General features: G+C 45.2%; 1 protein-coding gene and 1 pseudogene across 3 annotated transcripts in view; both read right to left on the bottom strand.

The window, feature by feature from the left end:
* Positions 1-727: 727 nt before the first annotated feature.
* Positions 728-22922, bottom strand: part of PRPSAP2 (phosphoribosyl pyrophosphate synthetase-associated protein 2) — a 56073-nt gene continuing 33878 nt past the window's right edge. Inside the window, exons 4-7 of one of the 3 annotated variants that reach the window (XM_011973422.1) lie at positions 20083-20231; positions 5638-5708; positions 3008-3154; positions 728-1458 (exon numbers count right to left, since the gene is read on the bottom strand). In XM_011973422.1, the coding sequence (XP_011828812.1) occupies positions 1300-1458; positions 3008-3154; positions 5638-5708; positions 20083-20231 (526 nt within the window). In that variant the 3' untranslated portion in view covers positions 728-1299. Of the gene's footprint in view, positions 1459-2999; positions 3155-5637; positions 5709-20082; positions 20232-22922 lie in introns of all 3 variants that reach the window. The other 2 variants (XM_011973423.1, XM_011973424.1) reach the window with 2 other exon arrangements.
* LOC105534654 lies at positions 20570-22880 on the bottom strand (annotated as a pseudogene).

Below are 22922 nucleotides of genomic sequence, written 5' to 3'. Positions count from 1 at the left end.
GGCAGCTTCCAGAAGCAGAGCCCTTGGTGCTTCTGCACAAACAAGGCCCTGGCCTACTGGGGCAAGCCCACGGGCCATGCTGCTCTCTGTGGAGCACAGGGAAGGCCAGCATGGCTGGTGACTGATCTTAGTTTTGTGCTAAATAAACTACTATTTTATTCCAGATTCTAACAAGAAAAGCAGAAAGCAAAGGTTTAAGGTGTTTGGGGAGGAAGAAAAATTAGTTTTTATGAGCAAGTCTACATTCTCCTTCGTAAGTCAGGCTGAGTGGGAGGACAGGTGGGCGTAAACCCCAGTGCCAGTGCTCCAGGGGAGGAGAGTCCAATGGACTCTGTGGGGAAGTTCAGGGTCCTAAATGCTAAAGACAGATGATATTTAGACCCTTGATAGCAACAAAGGTCATGTCACTTGCCCTTTGGGACGCATCTCCCAGCATCTCATCTCCCTAGAGCATGACAGAGAACAGCCAGCCGTGGAAGAGAGGCAAAGCCACACCAAGACCAATGGCAGATGGTGCTCACTGGTTCCCCTGCTGCCTGCGGCCTTGCATCCTGAGATTCCAACTCCTCTCCCTCCTCAGTCAAATGACAACACGTCGGGAACTTTCAGGGCCTTGGACAAATTGTCAGAACAGAGAATATGACACATCTCTGGGAGGCTACTGCATCCCCGCACAATGCTGCAGAAGAGAAAACAAGCTGATAAACATTTCAACATTCACAGTGTGTAGATTCAGCTTTCATTTTATTTTAGTTATAAAACGATTGCCAAAACACAAAGTTTTAGAAAAACACACAAACACAAGTTTTATTCCTTTTTTAGTTGCGGAAAATAAATACAATCACATATTCCATATGCTTGTCTACAAAAGCATCTCTAAAAATGTCATTTACTGGACTTGACAGTATAATCTTTTTGGCTTTTCAACTGCAGGTATCATACAGATCAGTTTATTTTATTAACTTTTTAAGCACTTGGCTCAAGCAACTTCAGAAAAAGACTCTGTGAGCTTACAAATCTTATTCCAAGTGTTATTTTTTAAACAGTTAAAACTAAAACAAGGTCTTACCTTTTCAAAAGAGGAGAATAAAGTTTTTCTTTTATAAAAATGGCTCCCCAAACTCACGAACACCTAAACCGACATAAAAAGTTGGTCTATCTTCATAGGAATCAACAAGAAGAGAGGTTACAGGGGAGAGGGAGGAACAAACATGATGGTTCCTGTGAAATCTATCCCACCAAGCAGTCACTCTTATGTTTCCAGTTTGGCCCTCGGGAGTTTTCCTAAAGGAAAGCTGTTCAGTCATCTAAGCCTATGTTTCTGAAAAGGTAGGACATGGACTCCCCATTGTGGATCCGACGGATTGCCTCTGAAAGGATCATGCTGATATCCACGGTTTTAATCTTGGGGCACTGGAGCTTCTGGACTTCATGTGGAATTGTATTAGTGACCACTACCTGTGAAGCAAGAGAAAAAAAACCAGAGCATCAGAAAGCCAAGTAGCTTCATAGTTTAGTCTGGAAATGTGATAGCTTCTCAAATCTGAGGCTCGCCATGACGGGAAAACAGTGGATCTATGTCTCAAGTCAATGTTTCAATTTTTTTTTTTAGATGGAGTCTCGCTCTGTCACCCAGGCTGGAGTGCAGTGACGCCATCTCGGCTCACTGCAAGCTCCGCCTCCCAGGTTCATGCCATTCTCCTGCCTCAGCCTCCCAAGTAGCTGGGACTACAGGCGCCCACCACCATGCCCAGCTAATTTTTTTGTGTTTTGAGTAGAGACAAGGTTTTACCATGTTTGCCAGGATGGTCTCGATCTCCTGACCTCGTGATCCACCCGCCTCAGCCTCCCAAAGTGCTGGGATTACAAGCGTGAGCCACTGCGCCCAGCCTGTGTTTCTTAGGTTAAGATTTGATAACCTCACACCCACTAGGACAGGTATGGCAAAAAAAGATAATAACAAGTATTGGAGGCGTGCAGAGAAACTGGAACCCCCCACTCACTGCTGTAGGAATGTAAAATGGTGCGGCTGCTTTGAAAAACAGTCTGGCAGCTCCTCGAAAGTTTCAACATGAAGTTACTGTACAACCCAGCAGTACTAAACCTACGTACGCATCCAAGAGAAGGGAAAACAGATGTCTACACAAAAACCTGTACACAAACGTTTACTGCAGCACCATGCATAAGTTAAAAAGCGGAAAAAATTTCTATCGACATGAAATATGAAAAGAGAGACAAAATGTGGACTATCCATGTAACAGAGTATTCTTTGATCATAAAATGGAATGAAGTACTGATTCATGCTACAACATGGATGAACCTTGAAAATATTATGTTGAGTGAAGGAAGCCAGCACAAAAGACCACACATTGTGTAATCTCATTAATAAGAAATGTCCAGAACAGGCAAATCTAGAGCGACAGAAAGCAGATTAGTGGTTGCCAGGGACTAATGGCAGTGAGAGAAAATGTGAAGTGACTGCTAATGGGTATGGTGTTCCTCTCTAGGGAGAAGAAAATGTTCTAAAATCAACTATGGTAATGACTGCACAACTCCAAGCATTCTAAAAACTAATGAGTTGTATACATTACTATTATTATTTATTTATTTACTTTGAGACAGAGTCTCATTCTGTTGTCCAGGCTAGAGTGCAGTGGCACAATCTCGGCTCACTGCAGCCACTGCCCCCTGGGTTCAAGCGATTCTCTTGCCTCAGCCTCCCAAGTAGCTGGGATTACAGGTGCCCGCCACCATGCAAGGCTAATTTTTGTATTTTTAGTAGAGAGGGGATTTCCCCCTGTTGGCTGGTCTCCGGCTCCTGACCTCAGGTAATCCGCCTGTCTCAGCCTCCCAAAGTGCTGGGATTACAGGCATAAACCACCATGTCCAGCCCTTGATTCCTTTCTTAACCACAATTTCAGTCTTGTCCCTACTCTCTGTAACTAAAGATCATGATGTGCCAGAAGCCCAGGCAGCTGTCCTCACGAACACACCCAGACCCTGTTACCTCATCAATGGCAGACTCTTCAATCAGCCGGGGGGCGTCAGAAGACAACAAGCCATGAGTTGCCATCACAAAGATCTTATATGCACCTCTTTCCTTCAGGGTCTCTGCTGCAGCAAGAAAGCTGTCGACGTCATCAATGATGTCATCCTGTCAAAGCACAGATGGAAAAGAATGTATACGAGCACTTCTACAATAATAGGTTAGACAACCAGGGAAAAAAAGGGTCTGCCTACATTTATTGCGAAAAATGTGCTCTTCCATTTGGCCTTGTGCAGACAGCACAGCCCCACGTCCCCATCACCGTGCCCCATGGCATCCCTCCAGGACTTTCACACGAGCCTCCTCCTGCACAGCACCTGCCACTCACTATTCGGGCTATCTCCCACCACACTCCAGGCTCCCAGGGGTAGCACTGTTTTCTGAACCATAACTGGCCAACACTGTGCTGTCACAATGCAGATCGCACCAGAAATGATGGAGATATGATTTTCTTTTTTTGTTTTTAATGCACAGAAAAAGTGTTAAAAGATGTTTTCGACTCTGGATAATAGAATTATGGTTGCCTCTTTCCCCTTGCTGCTTCTTGCTACCTTCTTTATTTCCAAATTTTCTCCACTGAGCATATGGGAAATATGCTTTTTACATGTTATTATAATGGAAAAAATAATAATGATTATTGTTTTTAATAATAAAATATCCAGTTCAGTGGTTTCTACTCTTTTATTGCATACTGAAGTTACTATGATCAAAAATATACATATAAAGGCTAGGCGTGGTGGCTCACACCTGTAGTCTCAGCACTTTGGGAGGCTGAGGCTGAGGTGGGAGGATTGCTTGAGCTCAAGCGTTCAAGACCAGCCTGAGCAACATGGCGAAACCTAGTCTCTACAAAAACAAAAACTAGCCAGGCATGGTGGTACTGTAGTCCTAGCTACTTGGGAGGCTAGGACTGTAGTCCTAGCTACTTGGGAGGCTGAGGCAGGAGGATTGCTTGAGCTCAGGGGGTGGAAGCTGCAGTGATCAAGCCACTGCACTCCAACCTGGGCAGCAGACCCAGACCACACTCCCTCAAAAATACACACACACACACACAACTTAAAAAGTACCACTAGTAAAATGGTACAGCCACCTTGGCAAACAGTTTGACAGTCTCTTATAAGACTATATTTGCAACTACCATGCAAACCAACAACTGCATTTATAAGTGCAATTACCCCAGAGAAATCAAAACTCTGTTCACACAAAAACCCATACATGAATGTACGTAGTGAACTTTATGTATAATAGCTCCAACCTGGAAATCATCCAAATGTCCTCCAACAAATAAACTCTGGTACCTCTATGCCATGGGATACTGCCCAGCAATAAGAAGGAATAAAATATTTATATACAAAACAAACTGGATGGATCTCAGGGTAATCATGGCAGGTTAACCAAAACTCAAAAGGTTATAAACCATAGATTCCATTTATATGACATTCTTGAAATAATAATTAGAAATACAGAGGACAGATCATGGGTTGCCAGTGCTATGGCTTGAATGTTTTTGTCTCTCCAAAATTCATGTGTTGGAAACTTATTCCCTAGTGCAACAGTGTTGGGAGGTGGGGTCTTTGGGGAAGTGTTCAGGTTGTGAGGGCTCTGCCGTGAGGAATGGATTCATGTCGCTATAAAAAGGCTTGTGGGAGTGGGTTCGCCTCTTTCCTGCCCTTCTGAAGACAAGTTCATTCCTTTTTGTCCTTCTGCCTTCTGCCATGTGAGGATGCAGCAAGAAGGCCCTCACCAGACAAATGCTGGTGCCATGATTTGGACATCCAGCCTCTAGAGCTGTTAGAGAATAAATTTCTTCTATTCTGTATAAACAACCTAGTCTTACATGTTACAGCAGCACAAAATGGACAAAGACACCAGGGGTTGCAGATTGGGTGGGAAGGATGTGGGTGTAGCTATGAAGGGAAGCATGAGGGTGCCCTGCAGTGAAGGAGCAATTCTGTGTCCTGACTGTGGTGGTGGTTCCACAAAGCTACCCATGATAAGACTGCGCGCACACACACACACACACACACACACACACTGCACGCACAACTGGTGCTGTCTGAAGGACCTCTGTGGCTGTGGCACTGAGAATTTCCAGGCTGTGTTATTGTACCATAGTTAAGCAAGATGGAGGATGCTGGGCAATGAATACACAGGAGGTCCCTGTGTATTTCCCCGTACTTCCTGTGGATCTATAATTACTTCAAAATAAAATTTTTTCTTTTTTAAATGCAGTGGCGGCCAGGTGCAGTGGCTCATGCCTGTAATCCCAGCACTTTGGGAGGCCAAGGCGGGTGGATCACAAGGTCAGGAGCTCGAGACCAGCCTGGCCAACATGGTGAAACCCTATCTCTACTAAAAATACAAAAATTAGCCAAGCATGGTGGCGGGAACCTGTAATTCCAGCAACTTGGGAGGCTGAGGTAAGAGAATCGTTTGAACCTGGGAGGCAGAAGTTGCAGTGAGCCGAGAACGCACCACTGCAATCCAGCCTGGGTGACAGCGAGACTGTCACAAAATCAATCAATCAAGTAATCAATCAACAGAATAACAACGGCAAATACTAGAATTAATAATAAAAGAGGTCTACATACCACGATGATGGCAATCCTTCCTCCAACATCACCCACAACTGTGATTGGGGGCTTCTCTTTAGGAATCAGCACTGGTTGGAATAAAACACACACACCAAAGTTTTTATATTAAAAAGTAAAGCAAAATTTTAAATAAGTTAATATCTCAAGATAAAAACATTCAACCAACTAGGAATAGAAGGGAATTTCCTCAATCTGATAAAGGGCAACTACAAAAACCCACAGCTGACTTGATACTTTATGGCCCAGGGTCAAAAGCTTTCCTCTGAGATTAGGAACAAGACAAGGATGGCTGCTGCACCACTGCCATCCACCATGATACTGGATATGCTAGCAAGGGTAATTAGGCAAGAAAACAAAATGAAAGGCATCCAGATCAGAAAGGAAAAGTAAAACTATCTCTATTAGCAGATGACATGATCCTACCTACTGAAAATCCCCAAGAATCCACAAATACACCCACCAAAGTTAAAATACGAATTCAGTCAAGTTGCCAAGCACAAAATCAACAGACAAAATCAGTTGCTACACAGCAGCATTGAACAATCAAAAGAGGGAATTAAGAAAGCAATTCCATTTACAAAAGGAGGCAAAAGAATAAAATACTAGGAATAAATTTAACCAAGGACTTGTGAAAACTACAAATCATCACTGAAAGAAATTTAAGAAAATAGGATTCTTGGCCAGGAGCGGTGGCTCACACCTGTAATCCCAGCACTTTGGGAGGCCGAGCTGGGTGGATCTCTTGAGCCCAGGAGTTTGAGACCAGCCTGGGCAACACAGTGAAACACCATCTCTACAAAAAAAATACAGAAATTAGCCAGGTTTGGTGGTGGCACATGCCTGTAGTCCCAGCTACTCAGAGGGCTGAAGTGGGAGGATCACTCGAGCCTGGGAGGTGGGGGTTGCAGTGAGCCAAGATCATGCCACTGCAGCCTAGCCTGGGCAACACGGCAAGACCTTGTCTCAAAAAAAAAAAAGAAAAAAGAAAAAAAAAAAAAAGGAAAGAAAGAAAATAGAATTCTTAGGTATTATACCGAAAAGCAACAAAAATATAAACTGGACTTAATCAAAGTTAAAATCTTTTGTGGCTGGGCGTGGTGACTCGCACCTATAATTCCAGCACTTTAGGAGGCTGAGGAGACAGGATTGCTTGGGCTCAGGAGTTCAAGACCATCCTGGGCAACACAGTGAGACCCCATCTCTATAAATTTCTTTTTTTAATTACCGAGGCATGGTGGTGTGCACCTGTAGTCACAGCTACTCAGAAGGCTGAGGCAAGAGGGTCACTTGAGCCTGGGAGGTTCCAAGGCTGCACTTAGCAATGATCATGCTATTGCACTCCAGCCTGAGTGACACAGTGAGATCCTGTCTCAATAAAAAATAAATAAAAAAGAGGTCTGGGCACGGTGGCTCATGGCTACAATCCCAGCACTTTGGGAGGCCGAGGTGGGCAGATCACGAGGTCAAGAGTTTGAGACCAGCCTGGCCGACATGGTGAAACCCCTGTCTCTACTAAAAATACAAAAATTAGCCAGGCATGGTGGCACGCACCTGTAATCCCAGCTACTTGGGAGGCTGAAGCAAGAAAATCGCTTAAACCCAGGAGGTGGAGGTTGCAGTGAGAGGAGATGTGCCATTGCATTCCAGCCTGAGCAACAGAGCAAGACACCATCTCAAAATAAATAAATAAATAAATATAAAAAAGTAAAAAAATAACCTATAGAATGGCAGAAAATATTTGTATATCATGTATCCGCTAAGAGTCTAGTGTCCAAAATATATAAAGTAGGCTGGGCATGGTGGCTCATGCCTGTAATTCCAGCACTTTGGGAGGCTGAGGCAGACAGATTGCCTGCCTGAGCCGGACAGATTGCCTGCCTGAGCTCAGAAGTTTGAGACCAGCCTCAGTAACATGCCGAAACCCTGTCTCTACAAAAAATACAAAAGTTAGCAAGGCATGGTGGTGCATGCCAGTAGTCCCAGCTACTTGGGGGGGCTGAGGTGAGAGGATCACTTGAGCTCAGGAGGTCAAGGCTCCAGTGAGCCACAACTGCACCACTGCACTCCAGCCTGGGTAAGAGAGCGAGGCCCTGTCTCAAAAAAATAAAATAAAATAAAATAAAATAAATTATATATATATACAATTATATATATGGCAAAATATATAAAGAACTTTTATAATTCAACAATAAAAAGACAAACCTCGTTCAAAAACGGGCAAAGGATTTCAATAGATATTTCTCCAAAGAAGATATACAAATGAAGTCAGTAGTCATTAGGGAAATGTTTATCAAAATCACAATGAGATGCCACTTTATGCCCACTGGGCTGACTACAATAAAAAAGTAGAAAATAAGTGTTGATGAGGATGTGGAGAAACTGGAACCTTTGTACATTACTGGTAGGAATATAAAATGGTGCAGCTGCTGTGAGAAAAGGCTGGCAGTTCCTCAAAAAGTTAAACATACACCAAAAGACCCAGCAATTCTGATCCCAGGTATAGACCATGAGAAATGAACCATCTATCCACACAGAAACTCATACATGAATGTACGGAGCAGCATAGCTAAAAGTGGAAACAACCCAAATTCCTATCAAATGCTGACAATGAAATATTATCCAGCCATCAAAAGCAATGAAGTACTGACACGTGCTATCCCATGGATGAACCTCAAAACATGCTCAGAGAAAGAAGCCCGATACAAAAGCCCACATTATATGATTCCATTTATATGAAATGTCCAGAGTAGGCAAACATCCACAGAAAGAGAATGGAGATGAGTGGTTGCCAGGGGTTGGGGGAAGGGGGCATGGGGAAACTACTTAATGGGTGCAGGGTGTTCTTCTGGGGTAATGAGAAGTTTTGAAACTAGAAAGAAATGGTAACTGCACAAAACTGTGAATATACTGAAAGGCAGTAAATTTTTTTTTTTGAGACGGACTCTCACTTTGTCGCCCAGGCTGGAGTGCAGTGGCGCGATCTCGGCTCGCTGCAAGCTCCGCCTCCCCGGTTCACGCCATTCTCCTGCCTCAGCCTCTGAGTAGCTGGGACTACAGGCGCGCACTACCACGCCCGGCTAATTTTTTGTATTTTTAGTAGAGACCGGGTTTCACCGTGTTAGCCAGGATGGTCTCCTGACCTCGTGATCCGCCCTCCTTGGCCTCCCAAAGTGCTGGGATTACAGGCATAAGCCACCACGCCTGGCCAAAGGCAGTAAATTTTATACTTTAAAATGGTTAATTCTATGTTATATGACTTTGACTTCAATTTTCTTTTATTTTTTTTGAGATGGAGTCTCGCTCTGTCGCCCAGGCTGGAAGTGAAAGGACTGTTCTAGATCGGGGCTTTTCAGCTGCTTACGTCTTGGGCCAGATACATTTATGCTGCAAGGGAACACCCTGTGTACTGTGAGAAGTTTAGCAGCATGCTTGGCCTCTAATCACTAGATGCCAGTAGCCACCCCCTTGGTTGTGACAATCAAAAATATCTCCAGACATTTCCAAATGTCCTCTAGGAGACAATGCCCACTCCCTAATTGAGAACCCCTGCTCTAGATTGAAAGAGACGAAAGACATATGACAACCAGAGGCAATGTGTGACCCTAGGTGAGCATCAGGAGAGGACAAAAAAGTATAACAAAACAAAGCAAAGCAAGATAAATTCCAGAACTGAAGTGACTTTCTACATGTTCAACACTCCTACTCCCAGGACACTTTACCTCAATGCCGGTGAAAAAGTATAATGAATTGCCCTTTAGGAAATCGATTTGACAAAATCGATATAGTCATGCCTTATAGTCATGCCTTCTGACTCATTAATTTCACTTTTAGAAGCTTGAAATGAAATAAGCCAAAGTGTGGGAAGAGTGTTTTATCCACATATATTCACTGCCACATTATATGGGCAAAGAACAGAAGAAAACATAAAAACCCCAAATTAGCCTGTAGTTGGGCAGTCTAAGCCATATTCATATGATGGGTTATTAGACAGCCATAAAAATGCTGTTTACAAGAGGCTGAGGTAGGCAAATCGTTTGAGCCTGGGAGGTCAAGGCTGCAGTGAGCCGTGATTGTGCCACTGCACTCCAGCCTGGGTGACAAAGTGAGACCCAGTCTCAAAGAAAAAAAAAAAAAAAAAAAGAAATTGCTGTTTCTTTTGGAAGTTTCTGATGACCTGAGACAACACGTCAGGAAGCTGGGAGGAGGAGGCAGCAACATGCACAATTATGCATTAAGCATGCATCACAGCTCTATGAAAAACTAAAAGGAGGCTCACCAAATTAAAGTGGTGTGTCTTTGAATAGTGAGATCAAGCACTAATTATTATTTTCTTCTAACTTTTATGGATTGTAATATTTTCAAATATTATATATAGTGTTTATATTCTGAAAAAGTATTTTCATTGTTTTTTAGTAGGCATAGTTTTATCTATAAGAAATCAGAGGATACAAAATAATTTTTAGAATCTAATACTAAATAACAAAATCTTTATATTCGAGATGCTGCAGGAAGAATGCTTTCTTTTCCCTTCATATATTATTTGCTAGTACCTTAAAAAACCATTCTATGTAGGGTGTCAAATCATCAAATGTATAAAAACAATCCAATATTTAGGATCTGTGAAACTAAAATTCTGCATTCCCAAAGACGGCCTGTAATGATCACTACTTGAGTCAAAACATAAACTTAGAAACATTATAATTAAAATTATGAATGAAAGATAAAGATCACATGAGTAAAGAAATATTGCTGGGCGCGGTGGCTCACGCCTGTAAACCCAGCACTTTGGGAGGCCAAGGCGGGCGGATCACGAGGTCGGGAGATCGAGACCATCCTGGCTAACACAGTGAAACCCCGTCTCTACTAAAGAATACAAAAAATTAGCCAGGTGTACTGGCGAGCACCTATAGTCCCAGCTACTCTGGAGGCTGAGGCAGGAGAATGGCGTGAACCCAGGAGGTGGAGCTTGCAGTGAGCCAAGATTGCACCACTGCACTCCAGCCTGGGCGACAGAGTGAGACTCCGTCTCAAAAAAAAAAAAAAAAAAAAAAAAGAAATATTAGAAAGAACATAGAGATCATCCAGTCTCAAGACCTCATTTCCAAATGGGAAACCTCTAGTTCAGTGTCTGCAGTCCAGAGTCCACTCCCTAAGGCCACACCGAAAGCTAACACCCAGCAAGTTCCAAAGGAGCAGCGTTCATCTAAAGACTGCCAACGCGTTCCTCATCACAGCCCACACGCTTGCAGGACTGAAAAGGAACATATATTCGTCCATGCCTCCTGGGCATGGCACATCTCACCAATGGTCCCAGCCAGCCCTTGCAGGGTTCTGCTGAGGTTCCTAGATACAGGCCCCTCTGAGGCCAGGCAAGAATTCTGAAAGGGAGCAGCAGCCCCAGGCCTAATCCCCAGCACCAACAGCCTGGGCATGTGAGGCTGTGAGAAATGCACACACAAGCAAAAGGCTTTGAGGCCCTGAGCCAAACGCTTTATTAACACCTTCCCAGCCCCAAATCCTGAACCCTGGCTCTATCTCCTGCCTTTCTCCTCCTTAAATCCCCATCACTAAGTCCAAGAGACCCACGAGCACAGTAGCAAAAGCACAGGTTTTAGTCAGACAAGTCCAGCTTGTCACTATGCAACTGCAGGGAAGTTGCTTGCTCTTTCTGACCCTGTTTATCTATAAAATGGAAAATCATCACTCAATTAAAAGGGCTGTACTGGAGACTAAAACATTAAAAATGTTCATTCCCTCCTGCCATCTTTTTTAGAGACAGGGTTTCACTCTGTCACCCAGGCTGGAGTGCAGTGGCACCATCATGGCTCACTGCAGCCTCGACTTCCTGGGTTCAAGTGATCCTTTCACCTCACTCTCAAGTAGCTGGGATTACAGGCACACCACTATGCCTGGCTTATTTTATTTATTTATTTATTTTTGAGAGGTAGTCTCACTCTATCGCCCAGACTGGAGTGCAGTGGCACAATCTCAGCTCACTGCAACCTCCGCCTCCTGGGTTCAAGTGATTCTCCTGACTCATCCTCCTGAGTGGCTGGGATTACAGACACGCACCACCAAAAACAGCTAATTTTTATATTTTTAGTAGAGACAGGGTTTCACCATGTTGGTCAGGTTGGTCTCGAACTCCTGACCTCATGATCCACCCGCCTCGGCCTCCCAAAGTGCTGGGATTACAGGCGTGAGCCACCGTACCCAGTCACCTGGATAATTTTTAAACTTTTTGTAGAAATGGGGTTGTGCTATGTTGCCCAGGCTGGTCTCAAACTCCTGGACTCAAGCAAATCTTCCACGTCAGCCTTCCAAAGTGCTGGGATTAACGGAGTGCACCAATGTACCTGGCCTCCCTCCCGTCGTCTTTTTAACATTTCTCAAAGTGCTCTGTCCCTTTCACTCCCTTTGCTACCACCCCCTAGAGCAACAATGCGTAACAGAAATACACAGTGACGAATGTAAGCCACATAAGCAATTTTAGATTTTCTAGTAGCCACATTACAAAAGCACAAAAAAAGGTAAAATTAATTTTAATAACATGTTTGATTTGATTCAATATATCAAAATATTACCATTTTAACACAGAATCAATACAACTTCACTAATGAGATATTTACAATAAGGTTTTCAGATTAGGGGTGTGTGTCCTTCACACTCCCACTCCTCCCCACCCCATTCCCAGTGTGCAGGAGCCACACGTAGTCGGTGGCCACTCGGCTAGACAGCACAGCCCAAGAGATCAAGCTCCCCTCCCATGTGCCTGCTCAACTTCATCAGCCTCCCGGATCTGGCCTCTGCACTTCCAGCTTCTCTTCCATGCAACCTATCCCAAACACAGATGCAGGCCTGGCCTGCTGAACACTAAATGGCCTAGATCAAGAGCCTTTGCTGGCCGCCACCTAGGACGTGAGTGTATTTCCTGGTATTCAAAGTCCTCCTCGGTCGGCTCCGCGCAGATACTGCTATCTTAGTTCATCTCCTCCCTTCTGGGGCCTCCTGGTAGTCAAGTTAGTGTCTTCCTGGCCACACCATGGCCCATCACTGAACATCTCATCATTGCAGTCCTATCTCACTCACATAAGGCAGGCAGCGCTGGGTCCTGAGGGCTCGTCCTGGGCTCTCCACCATCTTGGCCTATCATATGGGTCAACTCTGAGGACAGCCTCTTGTTGTCGCTCTTTTTTAGAAAAGCAACAGGCCCAAGGACATACAGTCGATAAGTGATGGAGCCAGACGCAAACTCAAGCTCAGTCCCCTACCCCTCAGGAGATTTAACCCCTGCCCAGATGGCCTTCCATTTCTACCTCAGCTGCAATCTACAAAGTACAGCTGGAATTCCAGCTTCTTCATGGCTATCCCAGCCACACTAGTTCCTTCTCTGTTTTTTTTTTTTTCCCTCTATTTATAAATGAGCAAACTCCTAGGCAAGGCAAAAACCTGACAGTCCAGAACATACCTCTGTGACCTAAAAATTATTTTGAGCTGAAAGCATTTGAGTTCCTGAAGTCCCTTATATGCTGAAAAGCAGAGCCTCGCAAAATAACTCAAAAGAACTCAACTGTGATAAATCCCCTCCCTGGGAACACCAGGGAAGACTGACTCTTATCGCTTAAGACTAGAAGAAGTCCAGACCACACCTAAACAGATGCTGTCAAAAACTAGCCTCCCTCCCATCTATTCTCCTCAGCACCCACTTCCCATCAGTCCCCTCCCTCCTCCTCTTCCCCTATTAAGAAGTCATCTGGGCCAGGCACCTGTAATCCCAGCACTTTGGGAGGCTGAGGCGGGTGAATCACTTGAGGTCAGGAGTTTGAGACCAGCCTGGCAAACATAGCGAAACCCCATCTCTACAAACAAACAAAACAAAAACAAAATACAAAAATTACCTGGGCATGGTGGACGTACCGGTAGTCCCAGCTACCTGGGAGGCTGAGGCAGGAGAATCGCCTGAACCTGGGAGGCAGGGGTTGCAGTGAGCCACAATTGCACCACTGCACTCCAGGCTGGGCAAAACAGCGTTTCAAAAAAAAAAAAAAAGAAGTCATCTGTTTTCCCACACGGGTCTTTTCTGCACCTCCTGTTCCCCTCTTAAGATGCTATATAAGCCCCACATTCTAACCACTTCTTTAAGTCACATTTTTGTGACCCACACAAAAGAGTTTCATCACACACATCTGTATGTATGTGGTTAAACTGTCTTTCCTCTTCCTCATCTGTCTTTCGCCAGTTTAGTCCATATGCCACCAAACACTGAATCTATGAGGGCCAAGGGTTAGGGTTCCTCCCCAACAACTCAAAGGTGGCATTTTTTTTTTTTAAACTTAGAAGACGTTATTAAGGCATAGGGAAGTTTCTTAAACACAAAAACAAATTCATGCATAACTCTACCACCCCAACCCAACTACATTCATTCTTCATATTCCCTCCTGGTCCTTGCATAGACAAAGAGAGTGCTGTGGTCTAAAGATGGTGTCCTCTCAAAACGCTATGTTGGAACCTAATATCCAATGTGATAGTATTAACAGCTGGGGCCTTTGGCAAATGATTAAGTCTCAAGGCCTCTGCCTTCATGAACAGGATTAGTGCCCTTACAGAGAGCTGCCTTGCTCCTTCCACCATGTGAGGACACAGCAACAAGGTGCCACCTCAGGAGCAGAGTAAGCCCTCCCCTGACACCAATCTGTTGGTGCCTTAATCCAGGACTTCCCAGCCTCCAGAACTGTAAGCAATGAATTTCTGTTGTTTATAAATTACCTAGTCTGGCCGGGTGTGGTGGCTCATGCCTGTAATCCCAGCACTTTGGGAGGCTGAGGTGGACAGATCACCTGAAGTGGGGGTTAGTGACCGGCCTGACCATCATGGAGAAACTCTGTCTCTACTAAAAATACAAAAATTAGCCAGGCGTGGTGGCGCACGCCTGTAATCCCAGCTACCTGGGAGGCTGAGGCAGGAGAATCACTTGAACTCGGGAGGTGGAGGTTGTGGTGAGCCAAGATCACATCATTGCACTCCAGCCTGGGCAACAAGAGCGAAACTCCATCTCAAAAAAAAAAAAAAAAAAAAAAAATCTACCAAGTCTGAGGTATTTTGTTGTAACAGTCTTAACAAACTAAGACAGAAATTGGTACTGAGAAGTGAGTTGCTACTGTATCAAATACCTACCAATGCAGGAGTGGCTTTGGAACTGGGTAATGGGCAGAGGCTAGAAGAGGAAAAGGCTAGAAAAAGACTGTGTTGCTACATACAGACTGTAAAGGGGAGCTCTGGTGAGGGCTCTGCTATGGTTTGGATGTACTTTATCTCCACCAAAACTTATGTTAAAAATTTGGGCCAGGCACAGTGGCTCACGCCTGTAATCCCAGCCCTTTGGGAGGCTGAGGTGGGTGGATTGCCTGAGCTCAGTTCACAACCAGCCTGGGCAACAAGGTGAAACCCCATCTCTATTAAAATACAAAAAATTAGCCGGGTGTGGCAGTGGACACCTGTAGTCTCAGCTACTCGGGAGGCTGAGGCAGGAGAATTTCTTGAACCCGGGGGGCGGAGGTTGCAGTGAGCCAAAATCACACCACTGCACTCCAGCCTGGGTGATGGAACAAGACTCTGTCTCAGAAAAAAAAAGAAAAAAGAAAAAATTTGATCCCCAGTGTGCACTATTGAGAAGTAGGGCCTAGTGGGAGATGTTTGGGTCACAGACGCAGATCTTTCATGAATGGATTAATGTCTTCCTATGGGGGTGAGTTCTTGCTCTCAGGGCACTTAGTTCCCATGAAAGCAGGTTATTATAAAAACGAGTTTGACTTCCCAGACTCTCTCATTTCCTCTCTTGCCATGTGATCTCTCTGTACCCACCTGCTCACTTTTCTTCTCCACCATCTTTCAACCTAGTGTGTGGCCCTCACCGGAAACTGCCAGATATGATGCTATGCTCTTTAACTTCCCAGCCTGAAGAACTGTGAGCTAAATAAATGTGTCTTCTTTATAGAATACCCAGTCTTAGGTAGTCTGTTACAGCAACACAAAATAGACTAAGACAGGCTCAAAACAAGAGAACAGTTGTAAAGAAAGCCTCAGTCTTCTTGGAAATGATCTAAGTGGTCATGATCATAATGCTAGTAGAAAAACAGACAGTAGGCTGGTCATGGTGGCTCACACCTGTAATTTCAGCACTTTGGGAGGCTGAGGTGGAAGGATCCCTTGAGCCCAAGAGTTCAAAACTGACCTGGGCAACATGGCAAAACCCCATCTCTACACAAAACACAAAAATTAACCAGACATGGTGGCACATGCCTGCAGTCCCAGCTACTTGGGAGACTGAGGTGGGAGGATCGATTGAGCCCAGGAGGTCAAGGCTGTTGCTGTGAGCCATGATCACCCCACTGCACTCCAGCCTGGGCAAGAGAGTAAAATACTGTCTCAAAAAAAAAAAAAAAAAATTGGTCGGGTGTGGTGCTTCATGTCTGTAATCCCAGCACTTTGGGAAGTCGAGGCAGGCAGACCACTTGAGGTCAGGAGTTTTGAGACCAACCTGGCCAACATGGTGAAATGTCATCTCTGTTGAAAATACAAAAATGAGCCAGGCATGGTGGTGTGTGCCTGTAGTCCCACCTATTCAGGAGGCCGAGGCACAACAATTGTTTGAACCCAGGAGCCGGAGGTTGCAGTAAGCCGAGATTGCACCACTGCACTCCAGCCTGGGTGACAAAGTGAGACTTCATCTCAAAAAAAAAAAGGGCAGTGAAATAGAATCTTTGGGAAAAGAGGGTGCATGCCTGCTTTTGACTGCTTATACTAAAATCCAAGAAGATGAATTAAAGATGAGATTTATCATCAAAGGGGAAGTAGAACTTAAATATCTGGAAAATATATTTCCAAATATTCCAGCCTGGCCATCTTGTAAAGAATGTAAAAGAGGCCGGGTGCAGTGGCTCACGCCTGTAATCCTAGCACTTTGGGAGGCTGAGACGGGTGGATCACGAGGTCAGGAGATCGAGACCATCCTGGCTAACACGGTGAAACCCTGTTTCTACTAAAAATACAAAAAAATTAGCCGGGCATGGTGGCGGGCGCCTGTAGTCCCAGCTACTCAGGAGGGTGAGGCAGGAGAATGGCGTGAACCTGGGAGGCGGAGCTGAGATCGTGCCACTGCACTCCAGCCTGGGTGAAAGAGCGAGACACCATCTCAAAAAAAAAAAAAAAAAGAATGTAAAAGCAAGCCTGGATGCAATGGCTCAGGCCTGTAATTCCAACAGTTTGGGAGGCCAAGGAGGGAGGATTGCTTGAGCTCAAGAGTATGTGACCAGTCTAGGCAACAAAGCAAGACTCCATCTCTACAAAAAAAATTAAAATAAAATAAAATAAATTTGCCAGACCTGGTAGCACACACCTATAGTCCCAGCTACTTGGGAGGCTGAGGTAGCAGAATGGCTTGGGCCCCGGAAGTCGAGGCTTCAGTGAGCTCTGATCCACCACTGCACTCTAGCTTGGAAGACAGATCAAGATCTGTCTTTGAGATGTTGTCTCACTCTGTCGCCAGGCTGGAGTATGGTGGCACAATCTCGGATCTCGGCGCACTGCAACCTCCGACTCCCTGGTTCGAGCGATTCTCCTGCCTCAGCCTCCCGAGTAGTTGGGATTTATGGCACGCACCACCATGCCAATTTTTATGTTTTTAGTAGAGATGGGGTTTCACCATGTTGGCCAGGCTGGTCTTGATCTCCTGACCTCGTGATCCGCCTGCCTTGGCCTCCCAATGTGCTGGGATTACACCGCGCCCAGCCACCAAGCAAACATTTGATAAGGAGATTAGTATGGATAGAAAGAAGCCAGATGGCCAGGAGTAGCGGCTCACACCTTAAGTACTTTGGGAAGCTGAGGCGGGTGGATCACTTGAGCTCAGGAGTTCAAGACCAGCCTGGGCAACATGGTAAAACTTTGTCTCTACAAAAAACACAAAAATTAACCAGGTGTGGTGGCAAGTGCCTGTAGTTCCAGCTACTCATGAGGCTGAAGTGGGAGGACTGCTTGAGCCCAGGAGGTGAGGCTGCAATGAGCCATGATCACACCACTGCACTCCAGCCTGGGTGACGGGGTGAGAACTTGTCTCAAAAAAAAATAAATAAATAAAAATAAAAATAAATAAATAAATAAAAGAACCCGATGCTATTCATCAAGACAGTAAAGCAATTACCCCAAAGGCATTTCTGAGATCTTTGTGGCTGCCCGTCTCATCATAAGCCCAGAATGCCAGGGTCTTGGGGGCAGAACAATTTCAAGGTTCCACTTCCCACATTCCAGAGTGCTCCTTACCCACTCCAGCTGTAGCTCAAGCAGGCCCAACTATGGCTCGGGCCACCCCTCTAGAAGGCACAGGCAACAAACCACAGTGGTGTCCGTGCAGTGCCATCTCCACAGTGCACAGAGTGAATGAGCCGTGGGGGCACACTTACCTCTACCCAGACTTCAAAGGATGCCCCAAAGAATGCCAGGGCCCAAGCAGAGAACTCTCACGGGCAGGGCCACCAGAGAGCCCTCACTAGGGCAAAGCCCAGTGGAGTCGTGGGGGCAGGGCCACCCCAAGACCCAAGACTGGTAGAACCACTAGCATGCAACTCCAGTCTGAGAGATACAGGCATGAGACTCCAATGACTGAGAGCTGCTGCATGGGAGCAGCAGCTGTGGGAGTGGGGCCATCCAGCGCTTTGCAGGACCAACCCCTGCCCTAGTTTTTGTGGAAGGCGGGGCTTTGAGTCAAAAATTATTCTTAAGCCTTAAGATTTAATGTTGTTTGTCTGGTTGGGTTTTTCTGTCACTCCTTTCTTCCTACTTCTCCCTTTTGGTCTTGAACTCCTGGCCTCAAGCAACCCACCCACCTTGGCTACCCAAAACACTGGGACTACAAGTGTGAACCACCACACCAGGCCTCACTTCTCCTTTCTGGAATGGGAATGTCTATCCAATGTCTGTCCCACCACTGCACTTTGGAAGCATACAACCTGTTTGATTTCACAGGCTCACAGCCCGAGAGAAATGTGCCTCAGAGTGAATCCCAGAGCCAAAGTCTTAGCTATATTTGATTTAGATGATATTTAGATGGGACTCTGGACTTCAGACTTTTGAGGTGATGCTAAAACTAAGTTAAGACTTACCCGGAGTTAACATTTTGGGGGCTATTAGGATAGAATGAATGTATTTTGCATGTAAGGTGAACATGAATTTTGAGGGGCGGGGGCAAAATGCTATGGTCGGAATTTTTGTGTCCCTCCAAATTCATGTTGGAATCCACTGTGGTGGTATTAAGAGGTAGGGCTTTTAGGAGGTGACTAGTTTGTTAGGACTCTGCTCTACGAAGGGTGTCAGTGCCCTTGTTGGAGAGGCTTGAGGGAGTCTTCCACCTTTCTCCACCATATGAGGATGCAGCAAGAAGGTACCATCTGCGAGGAACAGGCCCTCAATGGACACCAAATCTGCTGGCGCCTTTATCTTTTTTTTTTTGAGATGGAGTTTCGCTCCTGTTGCCCAGGCCGGAGTGCAATGGCGTGATCTCGGCTCACCGCAACCTCCGTCTCCCGGGTTCAAGTGATTCTCCTGCCTCAGCCTCCTGAGAAGCTGGGACTACAGGCATGTGCCACCACGCTTGGCTAATTTTGTATTTTTAGTAGAGATGGGGTTTCTCCATGTTGATCAGGCTGGCCTCGAACTCCTGACCTCAGGTGATCCACCTGCCTCGGCCTCCCAAAGTGCTGGAACTACAGGCGTGAGCTGCTGTGCCCAGCCCATCACAAGATCAGTGCTGGCGCCTTTGTCTTGACCTTCACAGCCTCTAGAACTGTGAGCAATAAATTTCTGTTGTTTATATTACCCAGTCTAAGGTATTTCGTCATAGCAGCCTGAACTAAGACAAATAGGTATACAATCTTGCATTCTGCCTTGTTCATATATATTCCATAGATTTTTCTCTTGTTTCCAGATAGTCTTGATTATTTCAAAGGGCTGCATAATTAGCTGTACTGACACAATAGAATTTACCAAGCCCTACCCTCTGGCAAACCATTTAAACCTTTCTGATATTTTGCATTAAAAACAACATCACAGTCAATAACTTTGTACATAAAAAAGCTTCTTGCTTTTATGTTCAACTACACTCTAGGATATACTGCTGAATGAATGAATGGACTTCCCTGAAGCATCATAACTGTCTCGATAGTCCAAACATTTTCACAGGTCTTGCAAAGAAGGACAGACTGCTTCTAAAGGGCCCTGCAATTTACAAGGTAATCAGAAGTGCATTCGCTACTATCCGGCCAAGAAAGATGTTAATCAGTCTTTGACAACTTAAAAAAAAATGAAGAATGAGGGGAAAAACCACACACACAACAGTTTAGTCAGCCTTAAAATCAGAGGAAAGTGGGAAAGAGGCAGCAGCACACTTACTGGGGATCTCCAGGCTGGGGTGGATGGCAGCCACACTTCTGACCATGGGTGGGGAATGCCGTCCATCCACCAAGTCCGACTCGGCATCCTGCGCCTCTCCATGAATCACTGCAATTCCCAGGCGCAGGCGCTCAGCAAAAGACTGTGCCCTAAGGGAAAACACCAGACACAAACTCAAAACTCATGCAGCCCTGGGTTCTGCTAATGCTTAGGGGACAAAGCATTAAGAGAACATAAGTAGAATGTTGTCTCCCAAAGGAATAAAGAAAAGAGAGAATAAAACAGCCTCACACTAGGACCCAGGACTAACTGTAGAGACCCCACACGCCAAACACTTCCCTTGGCGGCAGCACCAAAGAAGGGCAGCGGCCTGGCCTGGTCTAACAGACCAGGCTTCTCAAGCCACCGGCCGGGAGAGCCTGACTGAGTGAAGGAAACTGCGCTCAGCTCTGTCTCACCTGAAGCTGCTAATTCTACCTGCTTCTGCCTAACTACCAGTGAGAACCAACTACATGGGGCAAAGGGCATAAAATGCTCACCAAAGTATTAAGCACAAATTTCTTAATAGTTTTAGGGGGGTGAAATTGAGATACAAGAAACTGTGCGTATCTAAAGTATATAATTTCATGAGCTCTGAAGGCTATATGTGCCCATATAAGCATCAGCACAATCAAGACAAGGAACGTTACCACCACAAGCATCTCCTTATGCTCCTTAGTGATTTTTCCGTCCGGCCCCAGGCAACGGCTGATCTGCTTTCTGTCACCACAGTTTCACCTATCTAGAATTTCATGTAAATGAAATCATAAAGTTGCTTTTGTCTTTTTTTTTTTTTTTTTTTTTTTTAAAGATGGAGTATTGCTCTTTTGCCCAGACTGGAGTGCGGTAGCGGGATTTCTCAGCTCACTGCAACCTCTGCCTCCCAGGTTCATGTGATTCTCTGGCCTCAGCTTCTCAAATAGCTGGAACTACAGTCATGCACCACCACATCTGGCTAATTTTTGTATTTTTAGTAGAGATGGGGTTTTACCATGTTGGCCAGACTGGTCTCGAACTCCTGACCTCAAGTGATCCTCCCACCTCGACCTCCCCAAGTGCTGGGATTATAGGTATGAGCTACCTGGCCATTTGTCTTATTTTACGCAGCATGTTTTGGAGATTCATCCATGGAATAACATCAATAGTTCATTCTCTTTCATTGCTGAGTAATATTCTACTGTGTGAATAGATCACAGTGTATCCATTTATGTATTGCTGAGTTTTCTGGTTGTTTCTAGTTTTTGGTTGTCACAAAGCTGCTGTGAACATTCATACACAGATACTCTGTATGGGCACATGTTTTCTTTCTTTCTTTCTTTCTTTTTTTTGAGACAGAGTCTAACTCTGTTGCCCAGGCTGGAGCGCAGTGGCGTGAACCTCCACCTCCCAGGTTCAAGCGATTCTCCTGCCTCAGCCTCCCAAGTAGCTGGGATTACAGTCATGTGCCACCACGCCTGGCTAATTTTCATATTTTTTGTAGAGATGGGGTTTTGTCATGTTGGCTAAGCTGGTCTTCAACTCCTGACCTCAGGTGATCTGCCCACCTCGGCCTCCCAAAGTGTTGGAATTACGCTCCCAGCCACATGCTTTCTTATCTCCTGATAAATTCCTAAGAGTGGAATGGCTGGATCATATAGTAGGTGTATATTTAATTCTTTATAAAAAGGCCACACAGGCTGGGTGCGGTGGCTCACAAGGTCAGGAGATTGAGACCATCCTGGCTAACACAGTGAAACCCCGTCTCTACTAAAAAAATACAAAAAAAATTAGCCAGGCGTGGTGGTGGGCACCTGCAATTCCAGCTACTCAGGAGGCTGAGGCAGGAGAATGGCGTGAACCCAGGAGGCAGAGCTTGCAGTGAGTGGAGATAGTGCCACTGCACTCCAGCCTGGGTGACAGAACAAGACTCCATCTCAAAAAAAAAAAAAGGCCACACTGTTTTCCAAAGTGGTTATACCATATTACAGGCCCATGAGCAGAGCATCAGAGATCCAGTCCCTCCACATCTTCAACAACACTTGGTACAGTAGTACGGTAATTTGTGTCTTGTTTTCTCCTAACCAGTCTGGATAAAGGTTTATCAATTTTATTGATTGTCTCAAAGAGTCAGTTTTTTAGCTTTTTTCTGGTTTTTGTTTTCTATTTCATTGATTCATGCTTTAATCTTTTTCTTTTTTGACTGTTGAATTCAGTTCTTTATATAACATCCCTTGTAAAAATGAAACAGAATAAAAACACACCGAAAGGAGGGGCAGGGTAAAATCTGAAAAGGAAAGGAAAGGGAGGAAAAGGAAATAAAATAAGATGATTTATTGCTTCTCCGTCAGTATCCTCCTTGGTCTTCTCCTCCACTGAAAGAGCTTTTAGCTCTTCTGCCACTTTTTCGGCATGATCATTTTTGCCTGATCCTTTCTTTTCTCTCTGATCTTTTTCTTGTATTCTTCAAACTTTGTTTTGAATTTCTGTGCATTCTCAACATTCAGGAAGCGGATGGCCAGCAGCTCTGGCTTGGGGCACTTGTTGGCGAAGCTGGCGTGGGTGTTCCAGACCCAGGCATGGTCACTACCCACACTGAGCTTCAGCTCCATCATCAGCGTGAAGTAGTGGTTAGCACAGATCTTCACGGTCTTGTCCCTCTGCATGAGGAGGCGGATGGTCCCTTTCTCCTTGTGCTTCAGGAGCTTGATGTCGCCGATGCCTCACTCCTTCCATTTTGGGAGATCCTTCTCTGAGGCAAATCAGAACAGTTTCATTCACATTTTTAAAAGTTCTTCTTCATCTTCCCCCAGCATTTTTTTTTT

This window comes from Mandrillus leucophaeus, unplaced genomic scaffold (assembly GCF_000951045.1).
Source record: "Mandrillus leucophaeus isolate KB7577 unplaced genomic scaffold, Mleu.le_1.0 Scaffold1372, whole genome shotgun sequence".
Taxonomy (NCBI): domain Eukaryota; kingdom Metazoa; phylum Chordata; class Mammalia; order Primates; family Cercopithecidae; genus Mandrillus; species Mandrillus leucophaeus.
Note: the sequence above shows the minus strand (reverse complement) of the source record. Positions and strands in the feature narration are given on the sequence as shown.